The sequence below is a fragment of the Malaclemys terrapin genome, chromosome 3 (assembly GCF_027887155.1).
Source record: "Malaclemys terrapin pileata isolate rMalTer1 chromosome 3, rMalTer1.hap1, whole genome shotgun sequence".
In the NCBI taxonomy this organism is placed as follows: Eukaryota; Metazoa; Chordata; order Testudines; family Emydidae; genus Malaclemys; species Malaclemys terrapin.
In genome coordinates this window covers 44121958-44140123 of record NC_071507.1, presented here as the reverse complement: position 1 = coordinate 44140123, position 18166 = coordinate 44121958, and the positions used below count along the sequence as shown (strand labels likewise).

The following is an 18166-nucleotide window of genomic DNA, read 5'->3' as shown; positions in this document are numbered from 1 at the left end:
CAAATAATGAAATTTTAAAAATATAATGTATTTTGGGTTCATTTTATTTGTCTTGTCATTTCTGAGTCTTTATGGTAACTCCGGTCACATTGTCAAGCTTTTCTCTGCAACCATGAACACTGAGATGCTCATCTAATTGCATACCTGTAGGAGCTGGGGCTTTAAGAAGAACACTCGTGATAAAATCACAAGAGTTGGCAATACTGGGACTGGGAGTTAGGACTTCTGGGTTCTGCTACTAAATCCACCACTGGCTTTCTGGATTTCTTTGTGACCTGGAGTAAGTCACTTAATCTCTCTGTGCCTCAGTTCTGATGGTTAAAGTAGATTTAAACAGGATGAAGAGCTCTCACTACACCAGCAAAGGAGGAGTGGGTGCAATGGGAGAGCTCTGTTTACCCAAGCCAGGAGAGCACGGTCCCAGTGGGAGTTGCACTCTCATCCACATGTGAGTAAGTTTACCCATAGAAATAGTCCCATTTAAGTCAGGCATTTGCACGATTGAGGACAATGCTAGTAATATGGTCCTTTCTACTGAACTGTGTTTGACAGTATTAGTGAACGTCAGCTGCAAGCTCTGGCCACCTGCTGCATAAAATAAGATAAATGTAGCAGCAAGTCTCGGTCCACATTGTCAACTACAATCTCAGGGCCCAATCCTGCAAACACTTGTATATTAGCTTAACTTTACTTCCACAAGTAATTACTTTGATTTTGGGACTACTCCCAGCAATAAAGTTAAACACATACATAAATATTTACAGGATTCAGGGAGAGGAAAGGGGTAAGAAAGGACAGAGAGGTGCCTAACTGTGCACCTTTTAACAATTTCACAAGATTTGAAGCTGGCATGTGAAGTTACTGCTAACCACCACTAGGTGATCTCCATCAGTAACATTTAAAAAGCATAGTAAAACCATAACTAGTTATTCTGTTTTTTGCTTTTGTTCATCTTAACATAATTTGGATTGTATTTTCCCTCCTATAATTACATTTGTGGGTGATTTCTTTCTATGAGTTTTGTAACCACCTATAAGATTTCTTCTACAAAAACATCAAGACCAGAACATCTGTTGTCTGTGATCTTGTTAACATTTTAATAGGTAAAGCTACAAACTTATAAAATGCCAACCTATACTCTTAGAGTCTAAAATAGCCCCTTAATCTGTTCTAAAACATGGAATTAATGGTTATTTTTATTCACTTTGTGGGAGCGTCTACCCTTTAATTAATTGAATTGACTCACTGATTATTTATCCCAGTGTTGTTGAACTTGCTTTCTTGGGCAAAATGTGTAAAAATAGGTTATGAGGATAGAAAAGACCCAGAACAAAATACACTTATTAGTGGGTCTCAGTCATGGTGAGCCCCATCAAACTTTTTTTTGGAAAGCCCCCATTCTGCAGTGTGGTCTGCATGGATATAATTGCAAGATCAGGCCCTAATTTAAGACAAAATGCAACAAGCACGTATAACAAACTATCAGAGGGAATAGGGGAAGGAGAACAAGAGTAATAGTGATAAGAATGTTACATACACTAGAGATGTACACAATTAGATTTTTTCAGATCATATGTTTTAAAATAAATATTATATAACATAAATACAATTAACATCAGCAATACCTAGCCTGTTGATGGGGTTTTTTAAAACAAACCTGTGATTAATAGTTTGTGTTGAAGGCAAGCAGATGGCTTACAAATTTAGCAAAGATAAAATGAGACAAGAAGTCAAAACCCACTAGCTAAAGCATGACTGCCATCCAAATAAGAGCAGATAGAAGAAAATGGGTGAGAGATTGAATATATGCATGTTGGCTGGTGCAAGTCTTTTAAAGGGATATATTGATAGGGAAGTTCCATTTATAAAGAAAAAAGATGCTGTTGAAGTTGGTAGTCCCAAATTCCACCTATCTATCCACTGTCTTTCCTAGTAGAAAGTCCAGTTGAAATTTTAAACTGGTTTCAGTTGGCCAGCTAGGTTGTGTAATGATGCAATGGATCTATTAGGCTACTGATATTTAAATAACTCCAATCTACTGGAATTTCCACTGTGTTGAGGGTTTTTCTTATTTGCAAAGTATTCAGGCTAAAATTTTTGGTCAGCACCTACCTGTAAGTGCCAGGACACTTTTATTTAGGAACTTTAGTATGGATGTAGGTGCTCGGTTCCGAATATACAAGATTGCATATTTTAGCTATAATCCTTAACGTTTTCCCAAATAAACAACCAATAACAAAATCCCCAGATCCCCAACCTGTAATTTTTAACAGTTTGCACTTATATAGCACATTCCATCTTAGCATCCTAAAGCAATCTATAAATATGAAGCTCTATAGCAGCCCTCTAACATATGTATTAGCCCCATTTGGCAGATGAGTAAACTGAGGCATGGAGAGCTAAAGTGACTTGCCCAACATCTCACAGCATAAAAGTCCTGGCTACGAGTCCCCTGATGCAACTACTATGCTGTGTATGAAGCCAGCAGCCTAGCATTCCTGGGCAGTGTGTATATCAAGAGGAGTATAGAGTTCAGTAAACAATGCCAGTTTCAACTTCCAAAAACTTATTGTTGGAAACATATTTTTTAAAATAGCTTCTTGTTCTTCTAAGAAAAGAAATTGTTTCCAGACTTTGAATGAATCTTAGAATGAAGTCACACATGAGCAAATGTATATTAATTATTTTTTATTAAAGTATCAAAACATAACCTTGAGAATAGAAAACAAATTGCTTTTAATGCTGTTTTAAAGGTTCTCCCGAATAAAGTAGACATTTACTAAACCCATGCAATGCATTGCTCATGTCTAGCCTTTTTAGACATTGCTTTCTTGGGTATATTCAAATTAACTTCAGTACCATAACTTATGAATTATACTTGCACATACACACGGGTGCATGCACACACACACACACACACACTCACAGTGCAAAGCAGCAATGACTGAACAGATAGAAATAAAAACAGAATACCTTCTGACAAAAGTAGTGATGCCACATTAACATTTGGCATGCTAGTAAATAACATTTATGTTTAACTCAAGCAGCAAATGCATGACGCCTGCGTCACCAGTAATACAGTTAATAGCAACTGTACAAAATTCCTAAAGAAGAGACACGAATTTTGTGATTATGTTGAACAGTAAATGAAGCCAGTCCCTGTACTAATACCTTATAACAGCATAAGTGACAAACTTTTTTTTTTATTTTGCCTTTGCTGATATTTGTTGCACAAAGGACAAAGCCAAGGAGTTTGGTATCTGGATTATGCTTAGATCTACTGCTTCTATATTACAGAAGTCAAATGCTAATGAAAATTCATTTGACAAGGTTATTGAAACACGTTCTATGTATTTCCTGTGTCAGCCAAACAATGGGCCAAATTTATCCATTGTGTAACTCCAGTTAAGCCAGTGGAATTGCATGAGGGGACTCTGTTCTCCAACCACAGGATCTGAGAAACTCTCATTGAAGTCATTGGGAGTTCCATATAATCTGCAACGAGAGACTTGGTCCCCAGGACTGAATGTGGCCTAATATATTGTATTTTATACATTCACCTTTCAGGTGCTTGAAGTACATATCTGAAACATGATATAGGACATTACAATATATCCAGATCTTAGGAAAGTGTATTAAGAAGTTCTGTTGCAGAATATAAAAATAAAAAGGGATCTGGCATGATATCTGGTTTACCCATTTGGGGCTTGTAAAGTAAGAAGCTGATGGTTGAGGTATCTATTGGTTTAGATTGAAATTGTCTTTTTAACACTGCAGAACTGGTGTAAAATATTATGTACTGTAAGCTCCATTTTTATGGTTTATTTCATTTAAAATGCATTATTAAGCAATTAGACACCACTGATTGAGATATGAAATCTCTGAACCCAATCCTGCAAGATGATGAACACCTCATGAGAGGCAAGAATCAGGCACTTATACTTTTTAAATAGTGGTGTCCCAAATAGAAGCGTTGAAGTTTAGAAATATATAATATTAGACACCAAAAAGTAAAAATAAAAAACAGTACAACACTTGTGTTTTCAGTTTTATCTTGTTTGCAATATTTATTATTTCAACTTCTTAGGAATATTAGTGATAAATAAGGATAATATTTTCTTTTACAGAAAACTGTAATGATAATATTTAATAGGATTAAACAATCTGAGGATTTCACAGAAACATCAGAATTTAAACACTCATAACTCTAGCTCTTTAGTCCAGCAGCTCAACTAATAGTTCAAAACATCTAAGGTTAGATTTTTAAAAAAGTAAAAAATAGTTACTCACTAAATCACCAAGGCTTGGTCCACACTAACCCCCCACTTCGAACTAAGATATGCAACTTCAGCTACGTGAATAACACAGCTGAAGTTGAAATACCTTAGTTCAAACTTACCGCGGGTCCAGACGCGGCAGGCAGGCTCCCCCGTCGACTCCGCGCACACCTCTCACCAAGCAGGAGTACCGGCGTCGACGGCGGGCACTTGCGGGATCGATCCAGGATCGATTTCTTACCACCGGACCTGGAGGTAAGTATGGACCTACCCTTAGGTTAAGTTCTAGGCTGTTCTTGGATTCTAAACAGCATTTTGGTTGGCTGCAGTTACCACTCAAATATGAAAGAAAAATTCCTACAGTCAGAATTCTTTCCCCTGTATAAATTATCTGACAATAAGAAATAATCCTGACAGGGTGAGAGACTTCAAACCATTGCTCACATGAGTAAGAGCTACGTGTGGGACTACTTGTGTGAACAGGATTACTAATTTGAGTAAAGGTGTGCAGAATCAGCCCCTGTGTGATCTAATGTAGTAAGTCTTTTCCATTTCTATTTTCTGTGATTCACAAATTTGGGGTTCAATCCTGCAATCCTTACTCAAGCAAAAGTCTTATTGAAGTCCCTTCCTGGTTAGTTCCCTCTTCCCAAAAAGTACAATTCACCCATGTGCAGAGGGCCAGCATAAGGTGGATGCATTATTTAAATTACATTTATAGCGTCAAAATAGGGCTTACATGATGTATAGCCCTTGCACCTGCCCTCTGCACGGGGTAAATTTCACTCAGAATGAATGATAAATGGGAGTTTTGCCTGAATAAAGATTGCATGCTCAGAACCCAAGTCATTAGGGAATCATTAGATTTTTCAAGTCTATTTTTACTGTGTAATTTTGTTTCCATTAAGTTCTTTGAAATATCACCCATATGAGATATTATACTTTGGGTGCACAAAGGCCAAGGTGCTTTCCTATTTTTCATGGCAAAATTGCAATTCCTGAAGAACAGTGAGTGAGGTTCCAGTTCAGTAAATGCAAACTTAGTTACATGGACATTTGGCAAGAAACTGACACTTGTCACATCTCTCAGACTTCACAGAATCTGCCGCTGAGTCATAAAAAAACCCACACAAGTGTTGTGAAAAAAAAAAAAAAAGTACAATGCTTAGTTTGAAACGAAAGTCTTTGCAGCATTAGGTTAGACTACAGTATGTCCCATCACATAGCAACGCATTCTGCCAGAAAGCATCATTCTGGAAACATTGCAAAACTTTAAAAACACTCTCAGTGTGCTTTCCCTACCAGCAACAAGGAAAGATAGTGTCCATCCAGCACAGCTGTCGGTACGATGTGCATCATTGGAAGTCATAGTGTTCTAACACAAACATCATGAGTGCAGGCACTGCACACTACAGAGACCTAAAACTTCCGGAGCTGTTGTCTGTAGCTTCTAGGAACAGCAAGTATGACAAGTACTAAAACCTAGAGTTGAGGCAGAGGACTCTTCGACTTGATCGAGACCAAATCTTTGGAGAGGAAGAATCACAGCTAAGCCAACATGATCCTTCCTGCTTAACAAAGCAATCTCCCCTGCCTAACGGCTCTAGACTACTAGGATCCTACAGATACACATTGAGTCAAATCCTCGATGGTTTCTGTTTTTTTGGTGTAAAAATGCACTATGAGAACTCTTGGTTTGCCTTAACCCTGCAATGTTCCTTCTTTGATCTGTTGAATAAAGAGGTTTCTTTCATCCTCTGGTGTTCTCCCGTTCTGTGCTCGAACTATGCAAGTTGGCCTGTGGAGATTGAGCATGTATATCAAATGTTGCTTCTCATTCTTTAGCTCTTCAATCTGGGCCTTTAGTTCTGCGTTGATAGTTTCCAACTTTTCTGATTCCTAGTCACAGAGCACAGACATAAGTATTACAGTGAGTATTTTACATAGTTAACCATAATGTTATTGTGATGGTTGCCACCCTTTAATTGTAGCAAAGCATGATGGCTGGGTTAGAAAGAAACTACCTGCTTCTTAATTAGTCATAACTATGCAACTGTACTTCACCAGTATATAATAGTCTAGAGAACAGATTCAGACAATGGTCCTCTTTGCCCTTTAAAGAAATAGGACAATGGTCACAAAGCCAAATTCAATAGAGCTACCTGCCAACATTGCTTTGACCAAAAGGAAGCTTATTTGCCGCCACCACCACCACCACAACAACAACAACAAAAAAGCCATTATGAACTCACTTGGCCAGTCCAACGGCCGAGTAGAAGTTCCAGCGAACTGCACCCCAGGATCTGAATCCTTGATTCTAGCCTGGTTCCTTGTTCCCAGGCCAGCAGGGACTTAGAGCCTGTGGAGGCAGTCCATTCATTTTGGGGTAGGATAAGAAGCAGCACCCTGCTTTTCTTTGATAAGCCCCTCTGACCAACACAAGGAGTGATGTTAATGGGCTCCCTGCACTTTTCTGAAGAGACAGTCACTGATATGGGGCTTTTGAGAGACTGCTTAGTTCTCTTAATGCACTAAATACTAAACGCTACTAATCACAAACTTGCTAATGGAGACAGACATTTGCACCATAAGGGATACTTTGTGCCTATTCTTGTGTCCTCTGTGCTACCCTGTCTATAGGGCTCTTGTCTATAGGACTCTTATGACATCATTACTGTTTTGCAGTGGCATAAGCTTATGGTATCAATAAGTAATAGTAATAGTAAATAAGCTTGTGATTTGTAAAAGTTACTTCTCTGAAAAGTTCAATCAGTAGTGTTAATTATAAACCAAATGAGATGCAGCTTTAATTTGTTAAGCTACTACATCAGTGATCATTTCCAACTGGAGAGCCATTTCATAGAAAAATCAAGTTTTGGTGCATGGAGTAAGCATAGCTTATTAGAATCTATAATGTACATTATGTGAAATGTAATTTTAATTCTTCGTGTTCCATTTACATTTTCAGATTAGTATTATCCATATAAATAACACTATCATTCACTAAAATTTCAACAATGTTTTCTTCTCCTTCTTCAGTTATTTTTCATATATATATTTTTCATTGTTAACCAAATTTGATCTAAAGGCATTTGGGTAAAATTCACCCCAGTGTCCTAGGATTTTGCATAGGCCTTGTGCCAGCCTTCTGCACAAAGATGAATTTCACCCATTGGTGAATTCATCTTTCCACCACTCAAGTGAGGTGGCTAAATATCTCCATTTTACAGTTAGGGAAAAGAGGGTAAATGACTTGTCCAAGATCACACAGGAAGTCTGTAGCAGAGACAGGAACAGAGTCCACATCTCCTGACCCCCGGTCCTGACCTTTAGCCTGAAGACATTGTCCTATTTGCTCAAATAACAGAAAGAGGAAATAGGTTGAGAAGAGTCAAAGTCAGTAACTTACTTTCTGCAAACATTCTGTTTTCTCCTTCTTTTTGTTTCGGCATTTTGCAGCTGCAATTTTGTTCCTTTCCCTTCTTCTCTTTTTCCTTTCATCTTCTTGGGGCGAAAACTACAAGATTCAAGATGTACATACTCAGCATGATGCAGTAAATGCAGAATAATCATGTTGATAATTGCTGACTTTTAAAATAATGGTAGCACTAAAGGTTAGCACTAATAGGTGTGTTACCAACACAGAGCATCAGACACTCTAGAGGTATGCTTCTGATCTCACAACAGTGTAAATCAGGAGTAACACCTCTGAGGTCATCAGTGGAAACCTGGCGTAACAGATCAGAATGAGGTCCTTTATGTGTCACATTCTGAAGAGTTATTTAATCCAACATTTTTAAATTAAAATATATTCAGATTTTATTCTACTGACTAATGTTTAATTCCCTGAAGTCAGGAGGAGTTTTGTCTGAGTAATAATGATGTGCAGATGCAGGCCCCTAGTCTGGTGGTTGGATAGCAGAGTACTATGCCAGTGTCTAAGATCTACTAGCTGTACTCAACCCAGCCATCTTTACACACTGAACACCCTCTGATGCCAATAGGAGTATGGAGTGGGGATCAATGTATGGAATTCTCAAAAAGTTTCACTCTTTACACTCAATTCTGCTCTCAGTTACTCCAGTGTAAACCCAAAGTAACTTTGACCTATGGACCAGATTCTCATCTCACTTGGATTTTACACTAGTATAACTTCATAGATTTCAGTGGAGTTACTCAGACTTATACCAATATGCATGAATTCACAATCTGCCCCACCTCCCCCCGAGGTTAGGAATGGCACAGCTGGTTTCTTCAGAAGAGGGTACTATTATACAGCTTAGCGCTTTCTTTTTGGCCACCTGGTAGGTTCACAACCAGAAAACTGGTTTACAACCAATTCATGGCTAGGGTGACCAGATGTCCAGATTTTATAGGGGCAGTTCTGATTTGTGGGTCTTTTTCTTATATAGGCTCCTATTACCCCCCACCCCCGTCCCAATTTTTCAGTCTGGTCACCCTATTCATGGCTATTGACCAAACTTAAGCTATGTCTTCACTGCAATAAAAGGTGTCTTTTTATATTGAGATAGCTAATTTGAGATAGTGACCTTGATATAAAATCCTAGTGGTTGATTTTACTTCCCTGTACCGAGCTGAGGAAAGTCAACCCTTTACCTCCCACCTGCAGATGACCTCAACTAACTACATCAAGGTTAAATTGCAGTGACTTGCTCCAGGCCCTACAGCAAGTCAGTAGTGAAGCCAGATACAGAGTACCCTCTAGAGATACTCCCATTAATAAGGGAAGTTATTACTTGTGTCAGGCTAAAAATAAACTGGCCCTAACTGAAATGAAAGGTGAAATAGTGTTTCACAGTAGCATCTAAAGAAAACGGAAATAAAGAAACACTAAAGCACTGAACACATTGACAGATTAAGTCCCCTGAGGACTGCCTGTGTTTGAGATTATATCATTCTTGGTCTTTGGGATATTTTGTGGTACATTAAATCAGAACACTAATCAATCAAACGGAAATATTATTGAAGGAATGATACCTCTGCTTTCAGAACAGACATTTCAACGGGTCTTTCCAACACTGTCACTGTATCCAATGTGGAAGACATCCTGTGGGATAGGCACTTATTTTGGATGGCAAATCTCAATTCCTCCTTCACCAGTGGGGTTAGATTTGTGAAATCCTCAAACCCCAGTGACGCTGTAGGAGACAAACAGGGAACAATTGCGGAGGCGCTGACTTCTGATGCAGATACCTGGCCTGGGTTTTGGAGCATCATTTTGCTGAAAAGGAACAAAATAAAACATTGAATAGTCTTTTAATAATCTTAACAAGCCAAACAGATTTGACAGAAGAGAGCTGCATTTTCATAACTATGAACCAATCCCTGTATATTTTTTGCATAGGTTGAGATGACATTCTTACACTATTTATGTATGTGTACATATATGTATACACACACATTTATAGATTTATTTTAGTCTCATGGAAAGGTGTGCGAGTTGACACTGTAGCTCATAATGGTTGCAAGAGAACGGTTACTGTCTACTTTATAAGGACTGATCATGTATTCCTTGAGCAATCCAAACTTCCATTGAAATCAAGCAATGCAGGCTCAGATCCTAAGTGAATGCATCTATATTTAGTCAATTTTTAAATGGATGTATGTTTTTTAGATTCTATCTTATTATGCAAGTCCATTTTCAGGATTTTTCTGCAAAGTAAAATGGCATTGTGAATCCTTCAAGCATGGCAGGGTGTGTGAGGATAGTATTGGGGTGGGAGGGAGGAAAGGAGAAGGACCCGTAGAAGGAAAAAATGGCAATTGAAGAGGTTTTAAATTTTAAAATTGTAAAAAGACACAAAATAAATGATTCTCTCATACTAAGAGCTATACTTCTATATTCGAGCTTGGAAGGAATGGGCCAGATCCTGGCCTCAGTTACACCTGTGTAAATCCAAAGTAACTCCACTGGATGCCTAGATTTACATGGGTGTCACTGAGCAAGATTAGAATCTGGCCCAAAATTGTTCAAATCAAAAGATAAATTCCTGCAAAGCAGTTTGTAATAAAAGTTGGCTCAAGCGTAAAGAGCTATATATGCTCAGAGGTATCAAGCCAGAGGTAGAATTGGAGGGAAGGAATAATGCAAAATTGGAAGTATATTTTATTCTTTTGCTCTTGTGAAATCTGAAAGTGCCCTTGCACACCCTTAAAATTAAGTATTTTAAATGATTAAACATCACTGTAACTTGATGTAGCTGTATTAAGTTGATACCAGTGGAGGATCTGACCCTTATTTTTAAAAAATTGGTTAAAATTCAGATTATTTTACCATATTTGCTTTTTCTACTTCCTCACGGGATGCAGTCAACTGTATATCTTGTAGTAATGGGATTACTGCAGTATTACCTGTTCTTGATTCGTATGGTAATTATAGTAAAATCAGTTGCAATTAACTCCCTAGCAGCTAAGTAGACAACTGCCTCAGGGCTATCTGCGTACATAAAGGAAGGCTCTGTATAGTCAGCCTAGATTTGTGCACTCACCTTTATGTCAGTGCTTTAACTTTGCAGCTTTGGGTGGTGGTGAAGATTATGTACTCTAACAAAAGGCCAGATTCTTCACTCAGTTATCCAGAAATTTACTCTAGATTTACACGGGGGTAACTGAGAGCAGAATCTGGGCTAGAGCTAAATATTTGTAAAGGGTAAATACAAAAATCTAAAGTTAGTGAACTACCGATATGTAGAATTCCCTTGCCCTGGTCACCAAATCCCAGGTTTGGAGGCTTTCCAAGCAGTTTCTCGTTTTCAATAAAAATAGAAGTACCGAGAAGTTCCCAAACTCCACATGAAATCCTGGCCCTATTGAGGTCAATGGAAAATTCCCACTGATTTCAGTGAGTTTAGGATTTCACTGTCAGTTATTAAAGAAGGGAAAATTCCCTGGAACTGTTTGTTATTCCAACAGACCTTGGGAAATTTATGTAAATGTATTCACTTCAGGAAGCCCCCGCTCATGAGTCATCTTAAGTATTGATACTCATTAATCCTATAATCTCAGAGTGCTAGAGGATACTCATCTCCAACAAGTTAGAAACATGCCTCTGATTTCCAGCTGACAAACCAACAACAGCATTTAGCATTTCACCAACACATTCAAATAGGTTCTTTCTATTTCCCAATGGGATTGAACCCATCATTGTATGTGGACAGAGGAAGCCTTAGCTATGTGCATTAGCTGTCACTGTTGTTTTAGCTCATGGTGATGGCTTAATTCTATATGGCTAATTCTGTTTAATTCATTCCAATCAGAGATCTAAATTAACAAAGCCATTTCTCCAGCCCACCCCAAGTAATATACAGAGATATACCTATCTGATAGAATTGGAAGGGACCTTGAAAGGTCATCAAGTGCAGTCCCCTGCCTTCATTAGCAGGACCAAGTACTGTCCCTAACAGTGTTGTTTTTTCCCCAGATCCCTAAATGGCCCCCTCGAGGATTGAACTCACAACCCTGGGTTTAGCAGGCCAATGCTCAAACCACTGAGCTATCCCTAAATTTTCAGTACTGGTGATAGGGCTGTTTTTTTTTTTTTAAATATGTGAATAAACTTTTAATTAAAATCAGTATTACCACCAAAAGAAACCAAGAATGTTCAGAGCTTTCAGGGAAAATATCTTGAGAAATATTGTCTATGCTGGATTTCCATTGGTAATTTGAGGAGTTATTTTCAAATATCCACAAAACTCTGCTAAAATCCCTTTTATAACCCTATTTGCTTTTACTGGTGTCTCCTTGATGTAAGAGTGATGGGGGAGTGTTCTCTATGGGCACCCTTGACTTTAGAACTTGCGGCTCCCTTTGGTCTAAAATAGCCCAAGTCTGCTGACCTTCAAAACATGCTGGAAGGCATCTCTACTTACTCAGGCTTTAGGAAAGAGAAGGGCTTGAAGGGGTTTGTGGGTGGGTAAGTTTGTAGGAGTACTGTTCTGGGTCAGTTTTCCTTTGGTGGGGTTTGCTGCTAGTTTCCGCTTGTTTTTTGTAAACTGTTTGGGACAGGGACTGTCTTTTTGTTCTGTGTTTGTACAGCACCTAGCACAGTGGGGTCCTGCTCTATGCCTGGCGCTCCAGACACTAGGAGAATACAAATAATAATAAATCAGAACTATATCAGAGGTACGGAGAGTGCTAGATAGATACCTTTTGTATACTTGATAAATAGACATAAAATTGTAATGTTGGTATTTTCCTCTGTTCAAAAACATTTTTTCTTCAAGATGTAGATACAGGACAACTTCCTATATTATAATAGTATAAGCAAGAGTTAAAAATGTGTTTTGCCTCCCTTTTTCCCAGTCATCTGTCTGTAAATTATCTTAGGCTGCAAGTTATATGGGGCAAGGACCTGGTTTACTCTGTTTGTAAAGCACCTAACACACTTTGGCTTGCTCTATAATTAGCCCAAGAAAATAATCACATGTAAACCTTTCTATTTAACTACAAGTCCATACAACTACATGGATCCCAATCTGGTGAGGTGCTGAACACCTTCATCTCCCATTGAAGTCATTGGGAGTTGGAGGTGCTGAACACCCCACAGAATAGCACCACAGAGGCTCAATTCATCCCTGGCGCAAGTGCAAGCCACTCCATCTGAAGCTTATGATCAAGAAAAAACAGGACATTTCCCGATGAAGATCCCATTCCACAGTTTGTGTAATGATTTTCCCCCCACTTTTAGTTTTCACCTCTCACATTCTGACATTTGATGTGTCAGGGCACATTCTCTATTCCAAAGTCCAAACTCAGCCTTTATGTTATTTAAAGTGTCCTTCAGTTTAATGCTAATATTAAAAGTGAACACTTCAGGTCACCCTCACTCCTAGCTTTCCTTTAGCTTAACTGCAGATGAATGATTTAATTGTATTTCCCCAGATGAATTCATTTTCCTCTGCTGCTGACGCAATAAACCCTGTGAGCTATACAGGTTAATCTGAAACGGCATTATGAGCAATTATAGTTCACAACCTCTGTGCACTCAAATTGACCTTTAGGATTCTGATATCCCAGATCATATCTGCCTGCTTATTTGCCGAACTTCTCTGCTGTTGTTGCTACCAAGAAAATCGATTTCACACAGGAAACTCGTTCTGTGTAACAGTTTTTCTGTTGCGTCGTCACTCAACCCTGCTCAGTTAGGCAACAGGTCAGCAACTGATCTTGTTCATGTCAGTCATCAGTAGAGGGGCAAAAAAATGACTGTTATCTCCTAGTGACTTTCCCCACTATTTAATTATTCGTCACCTTGCAGGATGATATTACTTCTCGTCTGTGTGTACGCTAATCAAATACTCAAAAGAGGGCAATATTTCCCCAAAATAACATAAAGGAAAATAACTTGGTTTGGGACCCTACAACACTTATATGTAGCCCCGGCTCTCAACAGACACCGCCATTGCGGTGTGACCCGCATGAACTGAAGTCTGCGGGTGCCTTGAGCTCTTGGTTACTAACTTTTTTCTCTAAAGGACTGTATCGCAGGCACAACAACTTGGGCAGCAGCTTGCGAGCACCGGGCGCCCCGCGGAGCCGCGCTCCTACTGCCGAGCAATGCGCCGCCCTACGGACTCGAGCGCTACCCCCAGCCCAAGAGAAACGAATGAATCGGGCAGTAAAGCGACCCTGGCCGCTCAGCTGGGAGAACCCCCGTCTCTCGGGTGAAGGGGGAGGGCCAGATGTGCAGGGTCCGTCCCCCCCGGAAGCGGCGCCCCTGGCCCCAGTGAGAGCGCCCGGTTCCCGGCTCCCGGCGGGTCAGACGCGCGGCTGAGCGCCCCGGGTTAAGCCGAAGCGGCGGTGACTTGTGCGGGGGGAGCCGCGATTGCACTGTCCAAGCGGGGGGATGTCTAGGGCGCGGGTCAGAGACTCCGAAGCAGGAGAAATGGGGGGGGGCAGGGGGGGGGCTTCTTGTGCGTGGCCCCAGCAGGAGTCAAAAACTTCGCTCTTCCGAGCGCACTTTTGCTTTCAGTTGCGGTTCGCGAGCTCCCCAGCCCACCCGCGTGAGCGGGGCCAGGAGGGTCCCCCGGAGCTCGCCACCATCAAGTTCCTTAGCCAAGTCCGGGCGCTCCCCGTCCCCCCGCCCTGCCCCTTTCCAAACTCACTCACCTTTCCCCCGCCGCTTCTCACGCCGCCTTGCCGCGCCTGGGACAAGCAGAGCGGGACGGAGCAGACGCGAGCCGGGGAGCAGCAGGACGGCTCGGTCCGTCCGCGCGGGTCCCTGCCGGGCGCGCTGGCTGGAGGGGCTCCAGTCCCTGCCGGGCAGTTCCGAGTTTGCCGCTTGGAGAGCGGCGGCTGCTTCTCGGTGTGTGTCTGAATCTCTGGCTCGGCGAGAGGTTGCATCACCCTCCTTATATAGCCGAGTGGGCAGCGCTGGTATTTACTCTGGCTGCGAGTCCCGGGCTGATGTCATGCTATTAATAGCCTTGCCGAGAGAGCGAAGGAAGGGGGAGCGCAGCTAGCGCTGGGCGGTGATGCAAGGTTCCCCCCATCCCGACCAGGAGGAGGAGCAAGGGAGCTGGCTCGCATGCACACCCGCTCCATAACAGGACTGCAGCCGCCTGGGCTAGCCGCCAGATGTTAACTCCTGCAGCTGCGTGTCATCCTCATGAGCCAATGGTGCCCAAGCCAGCTGCATGACTCCAGATCGCTGGCATCCTGCTGCAACGGGGATGGGCAATAACTGATCGGGGGGCGGCGGTGGAATTAGGGGGCAGAACTGGTTCGCTGAAGGGACCTTTTAGGAAAGGCTTTGTCATTTTCTGTAGCCATTTAAACGGTTTGAACCCCCCCCCTCCCCATTAGATCAGCGTTTGTGTAGGGGGCGAATGTGTAATTGTGCATCAGGCATCTGTGCCCGTGTGACGACCCTAGCACCGTGTGTGTGATATTGTGTGTCTGTTTGTATGCGGGTGTGTACGCGCATCGGGCAGCCCCTGTGCAAGGGGAGCAGCGTGCGGCTCGCGGCGTTGACACAAAAATACTACAATCCGCACCGATCTGGGTCTCCACTGGAGATTTAGCGAACTGGATGAGAGGCGGGGACGGGTCCGTAGCGTGTGGGAAAGGGGCATTTCTAACAGAGAATCGAATTCACTTTGGAAAGTAGCCTCCCCTCAGAAAACTGTCCGACCCACGGGTGAAGATTGAGAAGATTTGAGAAGATTTCTAGAGAAAAATCACTTCCCCATTCCCTTTCCCCCATACGGCGCAGATGTGCTTCCTGAGATGTTTTCGGCGTGATCTGCTGTTTGTAATTCCGTACCTTTACAGGGTTTTACTAGGAATCGGGTGCGTGGGCGACTGGGGCTTTTTAGTAATAAAAGCAAAGCCCGTTTTACGATAATTTTTGAAGGATTATGTAGTTTTTAAAAGAACTGAAAATGTGATCCTGTGTCACTGAGATGTAGTTCCCACTTTTTCAGATGCCACCTAAACGTTCAGTGTACAAATTGAGTGGGCTGACTTTAATTTTTACCCGTAAAGATTAAAGACCCCTTTGCTGACACATCAGGGAGCTAAAAAAATATCTTTCCTTAAAGCAACTAACAATATCCTTCTGGCTTCGGGGAGGAGGAGGACTTAAGGGGAGGAGAACGTTTTCCTTTTTTTCCTTTCACATCATCCTAATGTCTTAAACAACAAGAATTAAATTCTAACAGCCACAACACAAAGCTGGGAAACAGATTGTTTAATGTGCTTCAGTATTCATAAATATACACACACATATATACACAACATAATATAATACTTACATAATACATACAAAAAACAGCATGAACACAACTTTCACTTGCAAACTCAGGCACTCAAGCCATGTTAACTCAGCCCCTTTGTGTACTGTGTACATGCATATTACGATATACATCAATAAATACATACAATGCATTAACAAGCAAGAGCACTACTTTAAGGTCTGCATTTAATAAGGGGCTATATATGTGCATTGGGGGCAATCTAATCCTGATAGCCTTAAATCTTGAAATGTCATGACTTTTGCATGCTTGATCTCACAAACTTAACACTTCATTAACAATGGCATTTTGCATTTAATTTCCTACTTTTTTTAAGGAGAAAGGGTTGGGAACAGAGAAAGAAAATCTGGCTTGCACAGTTTAGAAGACCATCTTTGCAGTGTGTAGGTACAGTTTGTTCCTTGCTTTACACTTATGTGGTGTGTTCAGTTTATAGATTCTAACGGCAAGGTCTTTATTCCACACCTGTTCAGTTTTAGACCCCTTGCAAGATCTAAAACATTGATTGCTGCACACTGCCTAGCTATGCACTCATATAGTGGTCATATCTCTTTAAGTACACACCTACAGATACTGGAACAAAATCTCATCCAGCTCACACCCTTCTAAGGATTTTATCTTTGTAAATCCAAAACAATTATCCTAACACCAAGCAAAAAACATTACTCTTTAGTGGGAACTTGTCTATGACAAGTTTCAAACTTCAGCTCTGTTTTCTGGGGTAGCCCTGTAGTTAAATTATTTATACAGCAGAGGGGTATTTTCTTCACTCATTCCACATCCAAAAACAGCTGGAAGGAGTTTGCTCAGGCTTACAAAGAAGGCAGAGTCAAACATGGAGAATTTCATCCCAAAATGTAAATGTTGTGGAAAGTTCTGAGCACGTGGAAACAGGGAGTTATTATGGAAGCTGTTTTGCAACATTAAGTGAGTGGTGATGACCAGGTGCCTGCTGTAATACAGACAGAAAGCTTTAGCAACTATCCAGGGTTATTTAACTACTTTTATTATCCATGCAAATTTATTTGGAGGGAGCATTTTTAATTAAATAGAGCAAAGTTACACAAATAAACAGGGGCAATTAGAAAGGTTAAATACATTACTTCATCTTTCAGAGTGGTTAGAAACACCTCACAAAGATAAATATTGTCAACCTGTTTTAAGTGTCACTAAAAATTACTTCATGATCACAGTGTTTCACAGATATAATATAGTACTAAGCAGACAGATGCTTATGCTTCATGTATCTTCATTACTTCTAGTATCATCATTGACAAGGAAATATGTTTAATATGAAAAATGCTTTTGACAGTAAAATGGGTGTTATTTACCAAATCCTTGATATGAGAGAGCACCTCCCCTTAGAATAAACATAGAGGTAGCAACTGTGCATGTTTTAAAATTAGTCCACTGTAAAATTTCATGGCATGGCATTCCTCAGTAAGAAAGAATTAAACTATAATAAAAATGAAAACAGAATTTTACGCTTAGTTTCTTTAACATATAGGGTCCCATCCTGCTCCCATTTCAATCAATGTCAAACTCCCATTGATCTCAGCAAGGGACATAGGATTGGGGCTAGATTCAACTTAATACAAACTAATATAGCTATCAAGAATGTCAGGAAGTAAAAGCAAACAATAGATACATAAGATGCTTAAAGAAGAACAGGAGTACTTGTGGCACCTTAGAGACTAACAAATTTATTAGAGCATAAGCTTTCGTGGACTACAGCCCACTTCTTCGGATGCATATAGAATGGAACATATAATGAGGAGATATATATACACACATACAGAGAGCATAAACAGGTGGGAGTTGTCTTACCAACTCTGAGAGGCCAATTAATTAAGAGAAAAAAAACTTTTGAAGTGATAATCAAGCTAGCCGAGTACAGACAGTGTGATAAGAAGTGTGAGAGTACTTACAAGGGGAGATAGAGTCAACGTTTGTAATGGCTCAGCCATTCTCAGTCCTTATTCAAACCGGAGTTGATTGTGTCTAGTTTGCATATCAATTCTAGCTCTGCAGTCTCTCTTTGGAGTCTGTTTTTGAAGTTTTTCTGTTGTAATATAGCCACCCGCAGGTCTGTCACTGAATGACCAGACAGGTTAA

General features: G+C 40.6%; 1 protein-coding gene across 2 annotated transcripts; it reads right to left on the bottom strand.

The window, feature by feature from the left end:
* Positions 1-2673: 2673 nt before the first annotated feature.
* On the bottom strand, positions 2674-14624 carry ATF3 (activating transcription factor 3). Of its 2 annotated transcripts, XM_054024426.1 has the most exons (5): positions 14406-14624; positions 12444-12541; positions 9276-9519; positions 7687-7794; positions 2674-6176 (listed from the first exon to the last, which is right to left on the bottom strand). In XM_054024426.1, the coding sequence occupies exons 2-5, from the start codon at positions 12506-12508 to the stop codon at positions 5979-5981; spliced, it is 615 nt and encodes a 204-aa protein (XP_053880401.1). In that variant the 5' UTR covers positions 12509-12541; positions 14406-14624; the 3' UTR covers positions 2674-5978. The 2 variants fall into 2 exon arrangements, with proteins under 2 accessions (XP_053880401.1, XP_053880400.1); XM_054024425.1 differs by lacking the exon at positions 12444-12541 and having other exon boundaries at positions 14406-14495.
* Positions 14625-18166: the final 3542 nt, after the last annotated feature.

Coding starts and splice junctions, on each gene's coding strand:
- ATF3 (XM_054024426.1), bottom strand. CDS start 12,508: ATGTTTTTGAACAGAGGAAAATACCAACATTACAATTTTATGTCTATT. Junction 9,520..12,443: donor ATTTATCAAGTATACAAAAG/GTATCTATCTAG, acceptor GTTCCTTTTCAG/CAAAATGATGCTCCAAAACC. Junction 6,177..7,686: donor AAACAGAATGTTTGCAGAAA/GTAAGTTACTGA, acceptor CTCTGTGACTAG/GAATCAGAAAAGTTGGAAAC.